This window comes from Leuciscus leuciscus, assembly GCF_965113295.1.
Source record: "Leuciscus leuciscus genome assembly, chromosome: 25".
Lineage (NCBI taxonomy): Eukaryota > Metazoa > Chordata > Actinopteri > Cypriniformes > Leuciscidae > Leuciscus > Leuciscus leuciscus.
Window position 1 is genome coordinate 26620069 of NC_138724.1, and position 21595 is coordinate 26641663.

General features: G+C 35.8%; 2 protein-coding genes across 2 annotated transcripts; both read left to right on the forward strand.

Moving 5' to 3' along the window:
* Positions 1-531: 531 nt before the first annotated feature.
* Positions 532-8012, forward strand: gnb5a (guanine nucleotide binding protein (G protein), beta 5a). The gene is made up of 11 exons (XM_082159229.1): positions 532-773; positions 1864-2000; positions 2095-2136; positions 2282-2358; positions 3121-3253; positions 3332-3475; positions 5418-5509; positions 5748-5796; positions 5890-5986; positions 7119-7285; positions 7379-8012. The coding sequence occupies exons 1-11, from the start codon at positions 656-658 to the stop codon at positions 7388-7390; spliced, it is 1068 nt and encodes a 355-aa protein (XP_082015355.1). The 5' UTR covers positions 532-655; the 3' UTR covers positions 7391-8012.
* Positions 8013-8613: 601 nt separating this feature from the next.
* On the forward strand, positions 8614-21464 carry ap4e1 (adaptor related protein complex 4 subunit epsilon 1). Its single transcript, XM_082159084.1, has 21 exons — positions 8614-8895; positions 9393-9464; positions 9584-9707; positions 10824-10897; positions 10976-11097; positions 11864-12023; positions 12786-12952; positions 13047-13120; positions 13200-13322; positions 14273-14382; positions 14457-14596; positions 14993-15105; positions 15212-15330; positions 16896-17192; positions 18102-18213; positions 18388-18526; positions 18782-19028; positions 19166-19687; positions 19773-19963; positions 20868-21031; positions 21129-21464. Exons 1-21 carry the CDS (start codon positions 8767-8769, stop codon positions 21287-21289), a joined length of 3360 nt encoding a protein of 1119 aa, XP_082015210.1. The 5' UTR covers positions 8614-8766; the 3' UTR covers positions 21290-21464.
* The last annotated feature ends 131 nt before the right edge of the window (positions 21465-21595 follow it).

Sequence of the window (21595 nt, forward strand, 5' to 3'; positions counted from 1 at the left end):
TTTTAATTTTCAATTACATTTGCATATTTTCCATACTCTAATAAGGAAATGAAAATCATCAGGACACTTTTTTTAAATCAACGCATTAAAAACAGTACAACATATACTACCACCAGGAATGCATTATATATATATATATATATTAGTGTTGTTTAATTGTCATAAAAAAAAATCACATAACAATATGGCCCTACACATAGATTTCACTATTTTTAAACAAAAATGTTAAGAATATAATAAAATATTTACATTTTGCATAAATTAATGTAAAATTGGTTTATTTAAGTTTAACATTGTTTAGTTTTTTTACGTTGTGGTAAATCCTGAGATTGCTAAAAATGAAGTAGTGAATTAATAGAGAATATATTTTCCAGTGAGACAGGGATTTGAGAAGTCCTTCCAGGTGTAGAGAGCGCAAATATTGATCATCATCATCATCATCATCAGGAGGATATAATACATAACGCACATCCGAGTGACTCTCTGGGGGTTCAGGCGGATGCGCGAGAGCGTGCGCGCGCTCCTCATGACGTCACGCCAGCTGCATCATCCATCACCCGTGCGCTCCGTCTCCAGGCTCTCCTCCGTGTCCCTGCTCTCCTCTCCCCGACAAAAACACTCCTCACCTCCGCGAAACTTGTGTTTTCTCGTGGCAATGGCCGCGCAGGAGGTGGCAGAGCAGCCTAGCGACACTCTGTCGACGCTCAAAACCGAGTCTGAGACGCTGAAGACGAAGCTGGAGGAGGAGAGAGCCAAACTGCACGATGTCGAGCGTAAGAACCGTTAAACCGCCGTATGTGTGTTTAATGAAGACGTATGTCCTTAATGATCATATAATACTAATCATAGCTGGCGTTATGTGTCTGGATGTGTTCCGTGGATCAGACTGAAGAGGAAATCAGAGCAATCAGTCATTTAGATAAAGTGATTAGTGTTGAGAAAGGTGATGAGGATGATAATGGTGGAGGTGGCGAGGGAGCGCTTTATTTTCCGTTCAGCATCACAGAGGATATTCTGAGGAAAAACACGGCAGTCATTACTAAGAATCAGTGTATTATTATATAGCCTACTAGTATTCATATTTTGAATTAGCTTTTATTTTTAAATATTCGGTTTTAGTTTAGGCTAAGTTTTAGTCATTTTATTATGTGCTTAAATTGTCGTTTTTTAATTCGTTATTTTCTGTTTAAATATTCTACTTAGCTTTCATTTATAGTATTATTATTTCATACTAAAACAAGTAAAAAATATATACTTCAATAGTAGCAACATTTCTAGTTCTAAGTTTAAGCTTTTCATTACATTTTTTTATTTATTTCAGCTTTATTTCATTTGCCTCGTACGGTTTTTAATAGTTTGTTTGTTACACAATAACAACACTGCTAAGAATTAATACATCTTTATTTATATATTACTTTTAGTGCTGTCAAATCGATTAATTAATCACATCTAAGTAACTAAGTTTGTAAAAATACATACATGTGTGTGTGTGTGTGTGTGTGTGTGTGTGTATGTATACACACACACACACACACACACACACACACACACACACACACACATATATATATATATATATATATATATATATATATATATATATATATACACTTTTATGTCCAATGCAATTAGTCGATTTGACAGCACTAATTACTCTTTATTTGTTTGTTCATTTATTATTTATCTTTTTCTTTTTTTCTTTTTTTTTTTGAAAGGCTTGTTCGTTCACTAATGGTTTGATAAGAGGCAATAATTACTGCCAGCAAATTTTTGTGATGTAGGATTATGAAGGCAGGTTCATTAATAAAGGATAAAAGCAGGAAATAAACAAAATGGCGTTAATATTGTGACTTTTTCAATCAGTTCATCAAGTGGCGGAGAAGATTGAGTCTTTGGGTCAGTTTGTCATGAAAACCAGACGAACACTGAAAGGCCATGGAAATAAAGTCTTGTGTATGGACTGGTGTAAAGACAGGAGGAGAATCGTCAGCTCGTCTCAGGTCAGTCTATAAACATAACAAATACATCAAGGAGGGCCTATTTTCATGTGTAATTATTTTATTATTCATTATTTCATTTTCTCCTGTATTTTAGGATGGAAAGGTGATTGTATGGGATGCGTTTACAACAAATAAGGTGAAAAGAGACTGCTAATGACTAATTTTGATTAAAAGTGTGGTTCAATTTTTAATATAATACTATTTAACTTCAGTTATAAGCCTTATTGTTTTTAATTACATATTTTACAGCTCCATTCTCATTATTTCAAATGTTTTGACAGGAGCATGCAGTGACTATGCCCTGTACGTGGGTCATGGCCTGTGCTTACGCCCCGTCTGGATGTGCAGTGGCTTGTGGGTGAGTCTCTGGCTCCTTTCTAAATCAAGAGCAGTAGCGCCCTTTGCTATGTTTCGGCCTCGCATAATTAGCTTGCGCTCGAAAAAGAGAAATTAACGAGGGCTTGAGGTAAAAATGCCTAAAAAATTAATAAAAATGCTTCCAAAAAACAAGATATGGTGCAAAATAAGTCTCTGTATAAGTTTGTTTTTAATATTTATAAGCAATATCACACAAGCAAAAGTGCTGTTTTCCTGAATATCAGCACATTTGCAAATGTGATATTGATTTTATACAACAATTTAATAAACAATAATTTTTTTGAAACGGCAAAGGCTTCCTCTGATTAAGACCATTATAGCCTTTTGTTTGAGCAATGAACTTTAGCTCTACTTCACTGCATACTTTTTTTAAAGGACCTCCTGTACCTCTGACCAGTGGACAGGGTTATTATCATTAATAGTTTAATTAGTTTACTAATTACTGATTCTAAATATTATTAAAATTTGTAATATTATATAAATGATCCTAAAATAATTGGCAGTGGCAGAAGAGGCTTTTAGGAAACATGTTTGGAAACAATATTTGATGCAGTTCCATTTGGTGCCACTAGTTGGCGCAGATGTTACACACTTCAATTTTAAAGTTTTGTAAATACAAAATATCCTTGTTTGAAAAAAAAAACAATATGAAAAAGCTTCATATTGGTGGGAATTTGCTTGCTATCTTCATGTTTATTATTCACTAGAGTTATTTTACTTACTTATCTGTTGTTTTTCTCAGTGGGTTGGACAATAAGTGCTCTGTGTACCCTCTATCCCTGGACAAGAACGAAAACCTTGCCGCCAAGAAGAAATCAGTGGCCATGCACACCAACTACCTGTCTGCATGCTGCTTTACAAACTCAGATATGCAGGTATGCTTCAATGAAGGATGAGATACTGAAAACAGTCTTGCATTGTACCGACTGCTGTGTGTCTTGTGTGTGCGATAGATCCTGACGTCCAGCGGCGACGGCACGTGTGCTCTTTGGGATGTAGAGAGCGGTCAGATGCTGCAGAGTTTCCATGGACACGCGGCTGATGTGCTGTGTCTGGACCTTGCCCCCTCTGAGACCGGAAACACGTTTGTGTCAGGGGTGGGAACAGCACTGCTCATCCCAAACACTGGCCCTCGCCATGAATGTCACACGTTATCTTACATAATCTTGAATTAGAGCAAGAATTACCTTACATAAGCCTTGAATGAGATCAAGGCATGAGCCTAGTCCCAGACTAAAATGCATGTTTGATCTGTCCTAACTGAAAGCAACTTGTTTTGTCTCAAGATGCACACCAGCAGGGCTTGACATTAACACCCGATAACCTACCAAATGTGTGTGTATCAGCAGTGGTGTGTAACGCAGTCACTCCTACTAGCCACTTTGGTTGCTTGGAATTGATTATATATTATATATATATACACATATATACACACATATATTATACTCGTTATTGTGTGGTTGAAGGACCGTTTATCAGTTTGGACCAAAGCAGCTCGAGCCGATCTTGATCAAGCGACACTGTTACTACACATCGCTAAGAGATCCAGTAAAGAAATCATTTGAATTCGCCACTTAAGTAATAACATCGCTGCGAGATCTAGTGAGAAACATTCACATTTCTCCGTTATTAACAGATCAAACAGCGCTGACGTGGAAACCAGGAAGAAACATATTGTGCCATGAATGAACTATCCAGTGTCCACAGATCTGCAACATTCACCATGGATTTACTGTAGTAACACTTAACTGCAACCATGGAAGTTTGGCAGGAATAGTAGGCTATAATGCCTTCAAGTAACATTACGTCGGTTTTATTTTGACATTATGAATAACATTGCTGCCCTCAAATGTTAATCTGATCTAAAATAAACCTTTGTTTATAACTACTACAATAATAGGCTACATTTCATTTTTTCCAAGGAGCTGTTTTGTTTTATATGCTCCTAAGAAGAGTCAATTATAGCTCCAGAATTGCTCAAAGTAAAAAAAAAAAAGTATCATACTTTATTATGTTAGTTTTAATAAAAATAAAAAAATTCTCTGCCATTTCTTTCTTTTTGCTGTATCGAAAACGTACCGATCCGTGACACAAGTGTATCGTATTGAACCGAACCGTGAATTTTGTGAACCGTTACACCCCTAATATATATATATATTTTTTGTCTTTTAAAAAGGCATCTAAAATAATAAACTAGGTGCAATGTAGTGTTGTCAAAAATATCTATTTTTCGATACATATCGATACTGAAATATATGAAATGCTCCACAGAATAGATGCAGGATACGAGCTGCTCTTTCTCTCTCTCTTTCTCTCATCTCTCCGACAGCGAGTGACACACAAACCCGCCTCTCCTCACTCACTCGTTTCATTTACTCCGGATGAATATTGCTACTGTTTCGGCGTGGGATGGCGTACATTGTGCATAATTTGACTCATTCCCACAGATTTTGTGCTCACCTCTAAACTGCGGCACATAAAGCCGCCTCTCAGGACTAAATTGAGTGCTTTTTCACTGCTTATTGCACTTAAACAGTCAAATACACACAAAATAATTTCATAATGCCGTTACTGGCGAGTATACACGTAAACACAGTCAGTCATGTTTGAAGTAAACATAAACAGTTGAGATAGAAAACGCTTGTGTAACAGTATAATGGATCCATGTGTCCGCTCTTAAAGTGACAGAAGCCTAATATTCCTGCTGCCAAATAATAAGATAAATCAAAAATATCTATATGGCAGTTTGTCCTCATAGTGTCGATGTCAAAATTGTGTCTGGGTCTTTTAGATGATGAATTATTGGGTAGATGATGGGTATTTTTAAACATGAATCAGTGCTAAATTTAGTCACTTTATTAACCTTTTTTCTGGTCATCCCCTCGAGGAGGTTTTGTCTGGTTTTGCTGTTCATCTGGGGACATTCTGGTGCCCACAAGAGTAGCAGAACAAGCCCACACACAGCACTCATTCACACACAGACACAATGGAGCTGTTAACATGCCTGTGCAGTGACCTGTATGTTCTCGCCTCTCTCAGGGCTGCGATAAGAAGGCTTGCGTGTGGGACTTGCGCACGGGACAGTGTGTCCAGTCTTTCGAGACTCATGAATCAGACATCAACAGTGTGCGGTAAGTGTCCTCAGGCCTGTTTTCCCCCCTTCAGGTTTTGTCATAGAGCATAAAAAAACCTCAGGCCTTTACAGTGCTGGTCAATATTTATAGTCTGTAAACCCTCAAAATGTTATGACCATGTAAAGGCAATGGCCGTCGACTGATCTGACTCGTCTTTGGCTGCACCTTCGAGTATTGTTGAATGTTTACCGAGCGAGACAGTCACATGACAGCTCATATTTTATTATCACTGCAGGTACTATCCAAGCGGAGATGCTTTCGCTTCAGGCTCAGATGACGCTACTGTGAGTCTGTTCTTTCCTTTAGTTTTTTCATACTTCCTGTGTTGAAATAATGAAAAATGCATTCAATCTTGTCCTTATTGTGTGTGTTTATAGTGTCGTCTCTATGACTTGAGGGCAGACAGAGAGGTGGCCATTTATGCCAAAGAGAGCATCATATTTGGAGCCTCGAGTGTGGATTTCTCTCTCAGCGGTGAGCAGTGACACTGTTTAGAATATCATAAAACCATATCACTGGTAATATTTTATGTAAACTGTATACTCACAGAACCTATTGCTTTTGCAAAATGTGCAGTGCTTATCCAGAACACACTGTAGTGTAGTGTATCCCACAATGCAGTGCACTCGACCTCCCTTTTTCAGTGTGATCAATGAAAGTAATATCAACCACAATTTATAATATCTCCTTCTCAACTCACTATTTGATTGGCCTGATAACAGTATTGATATATATATATATATATATATATATATATATAATCGGGATTTTTTTTATTGTTAAAATATTCATTATTATTAATATTTATGATCTATTATATTGTATAGTATATTGACCATATTTTTCTGCCATCATTAGGTTACTTTTAGATGTAATGTATAAACTTGAAGAGAAAAACTCTAAAATAATTGTAATTAATCACATTATTCTTCAGAAAGAATCATTTAGTCGCTTTACTGAGTCTTTAGAAACCAGAATGAATGGAATTGAATACTAGCATACACACACATACATATATATATATTTGTTTATTCAATATATATATGTAATTTTTAATATAAAATATGTAAATGTAACATTTATAAATATATTAATATTATATATTAACTTTAACATATTTTTTTCTAACTTTCTTTTTGTAATATATATATATATACACACACATACATACATATAAATTATGCATACATTGAATAAGTAAAAAAATATGTAAAATTTTACATATTTTTTAATGTAATTATTCTTCTTCTTATTCTTTGATAAATTGTTTATTTATTTATTTGCTCCAGTTTGAAAACCCCTAGCATGGTGCATTCTTGTTCAGATTATTTTTTTTTTTTTTTTATTTTATGCAGAATATGTTCTGTAAAGTGTGCAAATATGCTGTTATTCCATTCCAAAAATGCCCAAATTCCATTTAGAAACAAATTTTCTTTCTTCACACATAGTTGATCATCTAAAGCTGCAGTCAACAAAAATATCACATAACAAAGCACATTTTATAAAGCAAACACATATATTTATTAATGTCTCAAGATTCATGACCAAGATTCATTTTCTTTTTGAATGAGTTTGTTGTTTATGCTATGCTGATATCTATGTGCAGGGAGACTGCTGTTTGGTGGTTACAATGACTACACAATCAATGTATGGGACGTTTTAAAGGGCACCCGCGTGTCCATCTTGTTCGGACATGAAAACAGAGTTAGCACCCTCCGCGTCTCTCCGGACGGAACATCGTTCTGTTCAGGATCTTGGGATCACACATTACGGGTCAGTGGAAAACATTTCTTAATACAGTCAGTCTAAGTGTATTAAGCATTGTGATGAAAGTCTCAGAGTTTGTCTTTCTTTTCTTTTTTTTAGATCTGGGCCTGAATGTTCCTGAACCTCAGACTGGTTGTGTTTCACATTTCTCACTTTTATCCGGAATCAAGGAGAACCGCAGACTCTAATAGTGTGTTGAGTGCAGTAGAGTAGATAATACAGACAGACTGTAGTGCGTCCACTTCCAACTCTAATCAACACAGTCACTCCAATGTTCACACCACGCTTGATATTATGGGATGGCCTCGGATGGTTTCTATGGCAGCAACTCCCCCTCTATAATGCTGTTCTAGTTTGTGTGTATGAATGTATGTGAACACATTCCAACTTTGATCCAAGATATAATTCATCTATAATTTATAATACAAATGTAATCCATGTTGTTTAGATCTGTGCATGAGGTTGAGGCTCAACAAAGATTATTAACCAGATTGAGGACTTGAATCATTGTTAATGAGTGAAACGGGAAATATTGTTTAGCGGACACTGTATCTGATATGCAAGATAACAGATTTAGTTATGCTCTCTTACTCATAATGGTCTGATTGTCATTTAATTATTATGCCACTATAGTTGTTCTTTCTTACTGTAGCAAAGTGTATATATAATATATAGGTTGTCATATCGACACAGTTATCAATATACATAAAAATAAATAAATGGATTTTAAACACTGAAAGCTGTGTGGTGTCTCTTTATTTCATGTGTAATGTTCGTTTAATGAAGTGCCTGTTCTTGATATTAGATTAGTTTTATTTAAAAAAAAAATATATATATATATATATATATATATATATATATTTATTGATATGGAATGTTAACATAACTGTTCAATAAAACCTAATGGTTAAAGTGAGTTTTTGTAGAGTTAATAGAAAGAGGCAAACCCATTATTTTTCCTTCTGTGGGACCCTAATTATTTTGCTCATTAATTTTCCATTATTTAGCTTTAATAAATTAATATGATTTTTTTTTTTTACATTCACCAAATTTCATTATATTGCTATTTCATTCTGCTTAAAAATCGGAATATAGTTTTGCACAAAAAAACTAACTATTTTTACTATTTATTTTTACTATTTTTCACTATTTAACAGTGAAAGTATTATTATTATTTTTTATATATTTTAATTTAAAAAGAATCACACTTATTATTATAGTTGTTATTATTATTATTATTACTATTGTTATGGTGAAATATCCCTTTAACAGTAAAAGCACTCGTGGGACTTTTATTATGAAAACAGCAGCAGCGCATTTCCTGTAGGCGGCGAGAAAGTCTAGTCATGATGGTTTGTGTTTTCATACAGTGTGTTATGACTGTAGTATAGGTATTGTATGGGTATTTCTCGTGCTGTAGTGCACTTATCTTTATGTAGGGTCTCGGCTGTGTGTTATAATCTGAGTGTCTGTTTCGTCGTGCTGAAATGAGTGATGTTGTGGAGAAAACTCTCTCTGCTCTGCCGGGTTTATTTGATACTCAAACTGGAGCCTCAAAAATCACCAGTGGATTAAAACAACTAATCAGGAGCATCACAGAACTGACATCTAAACATGTGAGGAAGATCAATACTCATAACAGACATAAGCATGAATATAGATACTGACATGCCATTTATTTTAGTGTATTTGACATGTTAAGCAGTGACTGTAGTGTCTGGCAGTGTGACATGTTATATCTAAAAAGTTTAAACTCTTTTAAAATGATTTAATGATCAGATTATTTGATTTTACTCAATATTTGTATTTTTACTGATTGATGATCAGATCAGATTGATGATATATAATATATACACACACACACAAATTTTATACATATATATATACACACACACACACACACACATATATATAATATACACACACACACACACACACACATATATATATATATATATATATATGTGTATGTGTGTGTGTGTGTATATTATATATATATGTGTGTGTGTGTGTCAGCAGAAAGGTCAGCAGGTTCAAAGAGATGAAATACCATATACAGATGCAATGCATTGTTTCTTTATTGTAAAGTGTGTTATTTGATGTGCATGTGTAGGAGGAGGAGAAGCTCATGAAGCAGGAGCTGTCTGCCATGAAAGAGCAGGTTTCATCTCCCAACACCAGCATGGTGAGCCATACAGACATCAGCATCATCATCGCTGTCCCTCAGAAGCTGGTTATTCGAGCTCAGTGTGTGTGTGTGTGTGTGTGTGTGTGTGTGTGTGTGTGTGTGTGTGGTGCTTACAGAAGCAGATGAGAGAGGTCATGGTGCGAGCCATGTACTGTGAGATGCTGGGCTACGACGCCTCCTTCACATACATTCATGCCATCAAACTGGCCCAGCAGGGCAGCGTCCTGGAGAAGAGAGTGGGTACGTTCCCATCGCCTTCAGTTCAGTCACAGGACACTTTATACTGGGTCCAGAATTAGTGGAATATGTACCAATTATAACTAAAATGTACTTAATAATGATTATAATATTTGATGTATAATACATTATTACATTATATAAAATACAATATATACAGTAAAAACAGTAATATTGTGACATTTTAAATACAACCAATTAGCTGAATTTTCAGCATCATTACTCCAGTCTTCAGTGTCACATGATCCTTCAGAAATCACTCTAATATGATGATTTGATGCTCAAGAAACATTTGTTATTATTAATGTTGAAAACTGTTGTGCTGCTTCATATTTTTGAGGAAACCGTGATACACTAACATTCAAAAGTTTGAGGTAAGAAAGATCTTTTTAAAAATAAAAAATAAAACTTTTATTCAAGGATGCATTCAATTGATCAATAGTGACAGTAAAGACGATTATAATATTACAAAAGATTAATATTTCAAATAAAGGCTGTTCTTTTGAACTTTCTATTCATCAAAGAATCCTGAACAAATGTATCAGTTTCAACATTGATAATAATTTATTTCAATTTATTTCATTAATTTATTTCAATAAAACTATTATAGATAATTGAGCACCAATAATAATTGAGCAACAAATATTTAGCAAATTAGAATGATTTCTGAAGGATCATGTGACACTGAAGACTGGAGTAATGATGCTGAAAATTCAACTTTGCATCACAGGAATAAATTACATTTTTAAAACATATTCAAATAGAAAATAGTTATTTTAATTTACAATAATATTTCACAATATTCCTGTTTTTTTTTACTGTTTTTTTTATTTATTAAATAAATTCAGCCTTAGTGAGCAGAAGAGACTTCTTTTAAAAACATTTAAAAATCTTAATTATTCTAAACTTTTGACTGGCAGTGTATTAGAATATTTAAAAAAATATATTAAAATATACAAATCTATAGTTATTTATCTCTATATTAAAACAAATAAATTATACAAATCTACTACTACTATTATTATAATTCCAGATCTCCATGTGGAGATTCTTTATAAAAAAAAAAAAAATCAATTTGACCCCTTATCTAGATTTTGTTGTACTCTTTTGTGGAGTCAGGGTACCTCGCAGTGTCTCTCTTCCTCAGCGAGGGCCATGAGTTGCTGTTGCTGCTGGTAAACACAGTATTAAAGGTGAGCTTGTGTCTTATTACTTCTGATTGAACATATTACTTGAAGTGTATGCCTGAACGTGTCGTACATATGTGGCAGGATCTTCAGAGCACGAACCTCATTGAAGCGTGCATGGCGTTGACTGTTGTAGCTCAGGTTTTTCCTAAAGACATGATCCCTGCCGTCCTTCCTCTGGTGGAAGACAAGCTGTCACATCCCAAGTAAGCCAGCGAGAGTCCCTCCTCTGAAATACACGCAAATCATAGAGTTATTTCTCATTTGAACACTGGAAAATATCTTAAAGCCATCAATAAGACTTTTAGGAATAATATAAAATATGGCTGATAGTGTAATCTTAGTATTTTTATACACTATTAAAATAGTTATTAATATTTTCAACTAGCCTTCATTTTTATATTTTTATTTTTCATTTTAATATTTCTGTTTTAGTTTAGCTTTTATTTTTATATTTTTATTTTTCATTTTAATTGTAGTAAATTTATGTGCTTCTCTTTTGTCATCTTTGTTATTTTTTTAAATATATTTCTTTGTTGCTTTAATTTATTTTTATTTCAGTTTTAGTTTAGCTTTTATTTTTAGCTTTTTAGTTTTCATTTTAATTTTAGTAATTTTTTGTCATGTTATTGTCTTTTTTAAATATTTCTATATAGCTTTAATTTATTTTTATTTCAGTTTTAGTTTAGCTTTTTTTAAATATATTTTTAGCTTTCATTTTAATTTTGGTCATTTTTTATGTGCTGCTTTTTTGTCATCTTTGTTATTTTCTGCTAAATGTATTTCTATGTAGCTTTATTTTAATTTCATGTTTAGTTTATCTTTTATTTTTATATCTTTCATTTTAGTAATTTTTTATTGTCTTATTTTAGTTTTAGTAATTTAGTACTTCAACTTAAACTTGCCATGGCAACATTACTAATTTAATAATTAAAAAATAACTCATATTCTTGTCTTTCTTTCCTATCCAAGGGAGATAATTCGGAGGAAAGCCGTCCTGGCGTTGTACAAGTTTTATCTTATCGCTCCGAATCAAGTCCAGCACATTCACGCCAAGTTTCGTAAGGCCCTGTGCGACAAAGATCCGGGCGTCATGACATCATCACTACACATTTACCTACAGCTGATCAGGGTTGGTCTTTCAATTTCAGTATTTATGAAACCAAGCAAACATCTTTATCCATTATAATACAGTCAATTCAAAGTAGCATCCAATTCATAGTTAAATATTATTTCTTTTCATAACCCAACCAGCTTACAACCTCATATTTATGGAAGTTTGTTTCCGTCACGGAATAAGAAAATAAAAAAGTGATTGCAACTTTATATCTCACAGTTCTGACTTTTATATCTTAAAAATTGCAATTCTCTCAATTGTGAAATATAAAGTCAGAATTGTGAGATATAAACCCGACTTCTGACTTTATATTTCGCAATTGCAAGTTTTCTGCGAGATCCTACAATCCTGACTTTTTCTCGCAATTGCGAATTTATATCTCGCAATTCTGACTATTTCTCGCAATTGAGTTTATATCTTGCAATTCTCACTTTATTTCTTGCGATTCTCTCTTTATTTCTTGCAAATTGTGACTTTATATCTCACAATTCTCAATTCATTTCTCAATATTGCGAGGTTATATCTCGCAATTCTGACTTTATTTCTCGGAATTGTGAGTTATAAAATCTGAATTGTGAGATAAAAAGTCACAATCACTTTTTTCTTTTTTCTTCCATGATGGAAACAAGCTTCTGTATGTTTAATTGGCTTAAGCCTCCAAATAGTTTTTCGGGTTGCTACATCTGTATATTAAACAATAAATATGTTCTAATTGGCTGTCATTTTTGTCCCGTCATGCAGTATTCCGCTTACATCTGATGTTTTTCTCTTTATCAGGAGAGTCCAGAGGGCTATAAAGATCTGACAGGCAGTTTCGTCGCCATCATGAAGCAGGTGGTGGGTGGGAAACTCCCGATGGATTTTTACTACCACAACGTTCCTGCGCCGTGGCTGCAGATCCAGCTGCTCAGGATCCTCTCGCTGCTCGGGAGAGAAGACCAAAGGTACTCACGTTACGCACTAAAAGTGTGTATTAAACAGGGAAAGCACACACTGTCTCTGAAATTCGAATGTAAAATGTGTCTCTTCATTTTCCAGCACCAGTGAGCTGATGTATGAAGTTCTGGATGAGTCTCTGCGCAGAGCGGAAATGAACCACAACATCACTTACGGTAAAATCATCTCTTCTAATGGACCGAACAGTCATTCGTCAGCAAAATGAATGCAAGTAACACATAATGTGTGTTTCAGCAATCCTGTATGAGTGTGTGAAGGCCATCTACACCATACACCCCAAAGGTGAGCTGCTGGAAAAAGCAGCGAGATGCATCGGGAATTTTGTTCTGTCTCCAAAGATCAACCTCAAATATCTTGGTAAAATTCTTTCTTTTTGATTTTCACTAGTTGGTTAACCTCTCCTCGCTTTAAAGGATTAGTTCACTTTAAAAAAAAAATGTTGCTGATAATTTACTCACCCCGATGTCATCCAAGATATCCATGTCTTTCTTTCTTCAGTCGAAAAGAAATTAAGGTTTTTGAGGAAAACATTCCTGGATTTTTCTCCATATAATGGACTTCAATGGCAACCAACGGTTTGAAGGTTCAAATGTCCGTCTCGATGCATCTTCAAAGTCTCTACACGATCCTAGTCGAGAAATAAGGGTCTTATCTAGCGAAACGATCGGTCATTTTCTAAAAATAAAATATATATATATACTTTTTAACCACAAATGCTCGTCGTGTACCATCTCAGAGATGCGCCACGCATTGCGTCGTCAAGTTGGAAAGGTCACGCGTCACGTCATCTAAGTTATTTGTCTGTGTACTCCGGTTCAAAAAGGTAGGGAAGAGCAAAAAATGTCATCTCATTTTCTCCTCCAACTTCAAAATCGTGCGACATCTTTGTTTTAATTTATTATTATTATTTTATTTTTTTTGTGACCTTTCCAACGTGATGACGTAATACGTGGCGCATCTCAGAGATAGTACAAGACGGGCATTTGTGGTTAAAAAGTATAAATATATATTTTATTTTTAGAAAATGATCGATTATTTCGCTAGATAAGACCCTTATTTCTCGACTGGGATCGTGTCGAGACTTTGAAGCTGCAATGAGACGGACATTTGAAACCGTTGGTTGCCATTGAAGTCCATTATATGAAGAAAAATCCTGGAATGTTTTCCTCAAAAACCTTACTTTCTTTTCGACTGAAGAAAGAAAGACATGGATATCTTGTATGACATCGGGGTGAGTAAATTATCAGCAAACATTTTTTTGAAAGTGAACTAATCCTTTAACTGCTCACATACTGGTGTGTTTTCAGGTTTGAAAGCCTTGACGTACGTCGTCCAGCATGATGCCAAACTGGCCCTGCAGCATCAGATGACCATTATTGAGTGTTTGGACCACTCTGATTTCACGATTAAGAGAGAGGTAACAAACAGACCATTCTCAGACCCCAAAACATCAAACGTTTTGTTCATCTCTTCCACTCTCTTCTCTCTCAGACTCTTGAATTGCTGTTCAGGATCACAAACGCCCAGAACGTGACCGTGATCGTTGAGAAGATGCTGGACTTCCTGCGCGGATGCAAGGACGAGCACACCATCATCCATCTGGTGGGAAAAGTTGCAGAGCTCGCTGAAAAATATCCTTTTAATGACAGTAATTGGTTTGTTTAATGGAATATTGCAGTATTTATTATAAATGATTTATCCGTGCACATCATCATTATTATTTTTTTATTCATATGCCACATAATCTTTAATCAAACCTGAGTGACCTTTAATCAATTTAGTCACTCACATGAGATTGACAAATAGCAAACCACAACCATCCAATCAATTCCAGATGGACCAAATCAAGCCCCGCCCACATTTGTTCTTGTTTGAGAAGCTGTTTCACTCGAATATGCATCACAATAGGGAAGAAAACACTATTTAACTAGAGTTTATAAAAAATATACTAGTTTCTATGAAATTAACACACATTTGTTGTATGTGAGGTTGTATATATCGTCTTATGTTCCTATAAAAACCCTTACGTTTGCTCCAGATAACTCGTGGTTCATTCAGACCATGAATGATGTTTTTTCCATCGGTGGAGATTCGCTGCAACAGGACGTCCCAAACAACTTCCTGCGACTGCTGGCGGAGGGTAAACGAGAAGTGTAGGCAATCTGAAGAGCTGTGAACTGTGGTAGAAGGTGCCTAGTTTTACACCCCTGCTGGGGTTCGTGTGTTTTTCTGTGTTTTTGCCTCAGGCTCAGAGTGTAAAGAGGAAGATGATGAGTTACGGCTGATTGCTGTCGACTCGTATCTGACGGTGCTGAAGGGGGACGCTTCTCATCTGCCCCAACACTTCCTTCAGGTCATGAGCTGGGTGTGTACAAAATAAGATCCGTGTCCGTGTTACAGTGTAATTATACTTTGAAGTACTGAGTAATATTAATTTACTACATGTACTTACTATAGGGTTAGGATTAGGTTTATTTTAGGGTTAGTTGCATGTAATTATGCATAATTTATAGTTATTACATGTAACGTGTAACAAGGACCCTGTAAAATAATAAAGCGTTACCAGAAAGAATATTCCCAAAATAAACTGACTTATTAAATAAATACATTCATGTATAAAATGTAAAAAATCCTCATATTTGGAGGATGAAAAAGTTTAGAATTAAACCTCTGAAGGTGAATTTACTGATGAAGTGAAAGAGTTACGAAAGATGGATTATACAATATGCTGTTTTATTTACCCACAAAATCCTGTTTGTACTGTTATTTGGTAGCCTGGAAATCCAGACCTAAATCTAAAAGATTAATGGTCTGGCGTCGACTAATGAAAATCGTCCGGCTCGAGGGGCAGCACCAAGCATGCATTTGAAAATCTCACTGCACGCAACTGGATAACACTACGACCAATCACAGCAATAAACCCCATACGCTTCGCTACCAGCGGAGCTAACTGGTAGATTATACTCTTATACCGTATCTGGTCGGCAAAACAGCAAAAACGTCCTTCTTGCAAAGGAACGATTCGAGCGGCGTCTTCTGTTCCTCTTTTAGATAAAAAGCCAAGTCTAAATCGTTCATTGTAGCGGCCAAAGCCGTTTCAAACAACTGGTGTTCATCCATAGGCATCTTGCAATGTTTACTAACGACTTCGACGTCACAGCGCTGTCGTCTTCTGTTTAGCCCGCCTCTGGCCCGCCTATATCAGATAACCCGATGTGATTGGTGCAGCTCGGATACAAGGGCATATTTAATGAGCATCATTACTCGACGCCAGAGTAAACTCGCTGAGCAAATTCAACTTGTGCTCTCGCGAGAACTCTGGATTACCAGGGTAGTTATTTGGTGCTTAGTAAGTGTTATTTGTGGACACTTTTCTCACTTATTTAATATTAAACAATTAGGACACTTTCAAATCACAATTATTTTAGTGCTGTCAAATCGATTAATCACGATTAATCGCATCTAACATAAAAGTTTGTGTTTATATAATATATGCGATTAATCGATTCGACAGCACTAATTTATTTATATTGCACCTTATTAGGCAATTTTATTCATTTAGCTATTTAATTAATATTATTAAATAATTTTAAGAAATTGCTAAAATGTAACAAAGGACTTTTTTACAGTTTAGCATCAATTTATATTAACTAAATAATTTAATGTTGCAAACATAATATATAAGATAATTATTTTTATGCTATTATAGATATTATATATATATATATATATATATATATATAAAATAATGTCTTCATAAATATATATTATATATATAGGAACTTCAGGTGTCAGGTTTCCTTTGAAATGAATGATGAAAGATGAATCCGTGTTCTTCTGGAAACTCACAAGGTGTGTGTGTGTGTGTGTGTGTGTGTGTGTGTGTGTGTGTGTGTGTGTGTGTGTGTGTGTGTGTGTGTGTGTATTCAGGTTCTTGGAGAATACTCTCACCTCCAAGAGTGTGTGGACCAGCGCGAGGTCATCCGACTCCTGACGAAGCTGCTGGATGAGAGAAGCGTGAGCTCAGAGACGCGGGTCTGGATTCTTTCGGCCCTGACCAAGATCCCCGAGGGCCAGACAGACCTGATCCTGGAGCTGGCCGAGAGCCTTTCGTCCTCGCAGGACACGGTCCTCCGTCAGCAGGCGCAGGAGCTGCGTCACCTCAGCCGGGACTCACAGCTCCAGGAGTGTGTACTGCCCCGTGGAGCGCCCTGGGACAGCATGGAGGTAACAGGCATGATGACACGTTCCTCTTGTTAAGAGTGTTTTCACACTTAAATCCGCCAGATTTAGAGCACTCTAAGTTCAATTCACGTTTATTTGTATAGCGCTTTTCACAACACACATCATTTCAAAGCAACTTTACAGAAAGTGCATGAGTCCACATTACAATTTAGAGTGATCTGTTATCAGAGGTTAAGTATTTCAGAAATGCACATATACAAAATCACAGTTAGATAAAAATGTATTAATTTAAACAATGTATTAATTTAAACAATGTAGTAATTTAAACAATGTAGTCATTTAATGCAGATACAATGAGCTCATTGAATTAATGAATACTTTCTTGTTAACAAATGACAAGTGAATGATTATGACAAGTGAACATTAAGACACTTAACCAAGACCATTTCTAACTGTGTGTCCTTATTGTAAATTGATTATACATATTACTGTTGTTGTGGACATTATCATTCAAAAGTTTGGGGTTGGTAAGTTTTTGAAGGAAGTCTTTTCTGCATTTATTTGCTCAAAAATAAATGGAAATATTGTGAAATATTAGTATGATTTAAAAATACATATTTTCTATTTGAATAAACTAATTTATTCCTAATGATAAAACAGAATTTTCAGCATCATTACTCCAGTCTTCAGTGTCACATGACCCTTCAGAAATCACTCTAATATGATGATTTGCTGCTCGAGAGGCATTTCTGATTATTATCAGTGTTAAAAGCAGTTGTGATGCTTCATATTTTTGTGGAAAGTGATACATTTTGTTGTGGATCCTTTAATGAATTTAATGCGTCCTTGTTGTATAAAAGTAAAAAAAAAAAAAATTCATACTGACCCCAAACTTTTGAAGTGCAGTTGTTGTTCAGAAGGCACGTTTTGAGCACTCACGTTTCTACACAGGTCGACTCTTCTCTGTCATTTCTGGATGGGTTCGTGTCGGAGGCTTTGGCCGCTGGAGCCGCACCTTATAAACCTCCTCATCAGAGACAAGAAGAGCTTTCTGAGGAGAGAGGTACAGCCATTATTAACCCTCATCTGGGTATTTATACTATAGTAAACTCTATAGTTTACCACATGTTTGTTTATCCTGCCCTTAAAGGTGTAGTTCACCCAAGAATTCACATTTTATTGTCATTTGCTCATCCTTATGTCATCCCAAACTTGAATGACTGACCTTTTTTTTCAGCACTGAATCTGGAGCCGTACAGTTTTTCTCTGCCTGTAAGTTTATCATCATGTAGCATCACTGATAGACAGTCTCCAACACTACTGTCCGTCAGTTCAGGAGTTTCGGGAAACAGCACTGAACTCTCTCAGAAGGAAGGGTGGGTACCCGAGTGGCACGCTGTCTTTGGTTGATCACAACCGCTAAAAAAGTATGGAGACAGTACTTTTTTGTGTATTTATAATAATCATATTAGAATGATTTCTGAAGGATCATGTGACACTGAAGACTGGAGTAATGATGCTGAAAATTCAGCTTTGCATCACAGGAATAAATTACCTTTTTCAATATATTCAAATAGAAAACGGTTATTTTGAATTGTAATAATATCTCATAATATTACGGTTTGATTCAGGTCCAGCACTCTGATCCTTGAGGGTGTGAAGAGAGTTTGGGGGAAAGATGGGTATCTTCCACAAAAAGAAACCGCAGCAACAGCACCTCCAGTGGACGAACCCGGCATTGCAGTTAATCCATCCGGCCAGCAGGAGGCAGCAGAGCGAATAGAGCCGCAACCGGAGCCATCAACGCGAAACCAGGACAAACAGCAGCTGGCTTCCTCTTTGTTTGTTGGATTGGGAACCCAAAGCTCCATATCTCTGGTGAGAAAATGATTTTATGACAGATTTTATCTTGTAAAACAAGTACGCAGGTCTAATTCAACTCAAACCACATTCAGAAGTAGCCGGAAATGCTTTGCATTTGTAGTGTAAATGCTAATTGTTCCGTTTCCTCTCAGCTGGGAAAATCCGAAGCCCCGCCCCCTCGCTTTCGGAAAAAGCCCCGCCCACACGAGTCATCATCGTCATCATCAGGCACCAGCGAGAGATCCTCAGACTCCTCCTCTCGCTCCTCGCATAGCAAGACTGACAGCTTCTTGTATGGCAGTTTGCTGGAGGAGGAGCCTGTCACATGCACATCCACAACAACCAATGGCCTGAGTCAGAACAAACACGCGGAAGGAGAGCGGCGCGCAAACACGTCTCAGATACTGGGCAGCGATATGGTTATAGTGCGGCCCAACACCATACAGGACAGACATCCTCCGTCTGTGTCTTCAGATCTGACCGCGCTGTTACCCTCTGAAATCAAAGACCTACCTCACTCTGATGTCATCAGCCTGACCTCTGACCCCAGCCTATCTCTGGCCTCCTGCCGTATGTTCAGAGATGAAGCTTTGCTGCTCGTCATCTTCATATGTAACTGCACGGAAACTGTGATAAAAGATGTCGCAGTGCAGCTGACCTGTGAGGAGCTGGAGGTGTGTAATGTGTGTGTGTGTGTGTATAGTTATATATAATGACAGCATACGAGGTATAATGCAAAATGTCAATCTTCTGTCCTAGACGGCTAGTTTGAGAGGGAATGTCGTAGACTGTCTGGAGGGCAAGAGTACGTCTGTGTGTCATTACGCTCTGCTGATGGATGAGCCTCACACAAACGTGTCCTTTACCGGGACCGTCTCTTATCAAACACAGCCAGGACACACAAACACACTCCCTTTCTCTGGGACTCTGTCCACAACTGACTTTATCAGGTAATGTGTGTCTGAAAACACATACCTTACTTGTTTATTATTAAACAATTAAGACACTTTGGTTATTTTTTTATTAAATAATTTAGAAATGATTACTAACAAAAAAATGGAGTAAGTTATTTGATTAACTTTGTAGAATTTAATTAGCATAAATAAATGTGATTTAATTTTGGCCAATACTAATACTAGATAATTATTAAGCTAAGAGCTAAAAAATACCTTTATAGAATTTAATTTAGCATATATACACTTACAATATATATATTAAAAGCTTATAAATATTTTTTTTTTATTATTATTTTAATGGCATTCACTCTAAATCCATGGTCGAAATGCTAAATGACACTTGTAAGTTTTTCAATAAAAAAACTAATAATTAAAATAAAGAATATGTAATTATAATAAATAATACATTAATTAATAAAAAAAATACATAATAAGGTATTAAAATAATTAAAAAGGAACTATTATAATTTTTGTTAATACTTTGCATTCGTTTGAATTTTATTTTATACATTTTACATATATAGACAAAAACACACAACAAAATTACAAAATCTTCATCTAATTTTTAATAACATCAGTTTTAGCACCATCTAGTTAAACTAAATGAAAATAAGGTTTTATGGTTTTAGTTATCTAGAATAATCTTAATATATACACAATTGTACCTGTCTGAAAAACATTCATATCTATAGTGATTATTCCTCATATATGTTTGTGTTGTTATAAAAACAAAAACATAAACGTGCAAATTGCGACAGATTTCAGCTTGACGTTTTTAATCAAGTTTTTTTTCCTCCACTAAATACAAAATGAAAGTGAAATACAAATTACATCTAGTGTATTTAGTTTTGTTTGGAGCTTTGTGGCTGTGAACTCATTTCTCTCTGCACACACACAGGCCTTTGGTTATAACCACAGAGGAATATGGGAAACTCTGGCTGTCTCTGTCACATGACGTCAAACAGAATCTGAAACTGCTGACGGATGCTGGTGGAGACCCGCTCAAAACCACCCTGAACGCTCTCAAAGACGCCCTACAGCTACATGTAGTGGACATCATCGGTAAACACAACAATAGCTCCCATCTTACAGTTATTTTATCTGTGAACATGCACCATAATTGACTGTAATTTACACTCTCTGTAAACATGGTTTACAGGCTCTGAGGGAATCGTGGCGTGCCGTCTGCTCAGTGGCGCCCCCTGTCTCCTGCACTGCAGAGTGAACGGCTCGGCTCTGGCCGTGTGGCTGCGCTCTCCTCATCCTTCTCTCCCAGACTGCATCATGTACCACTGCCAGAGAGCTCTCGCAGAACTCTAACACAGGAAAAACCCGGAGCTCCTGGACTAAATGTGTTCAGGTGTCGTGCAATGACTGTTTGAAAGCAATACCTGGGTATTGCGTGTCTTATGCTCTGACTAATCATTTGAATGATATATATTTTTTTGTACACACTTACAAGTACATATAGTAAAGTATTTATTGATTTTAAACATTTCCAGCCTGTGGTTTGGTCTGTTCTGGTCGGTATACTCATTCTTAAGTGTTTTATTTGTTCGAGGAAAAAAAAAAGAAATATGGCTTTAAAATTGTTTTCAAAGTATCATTTTATTGACTTGACAATTT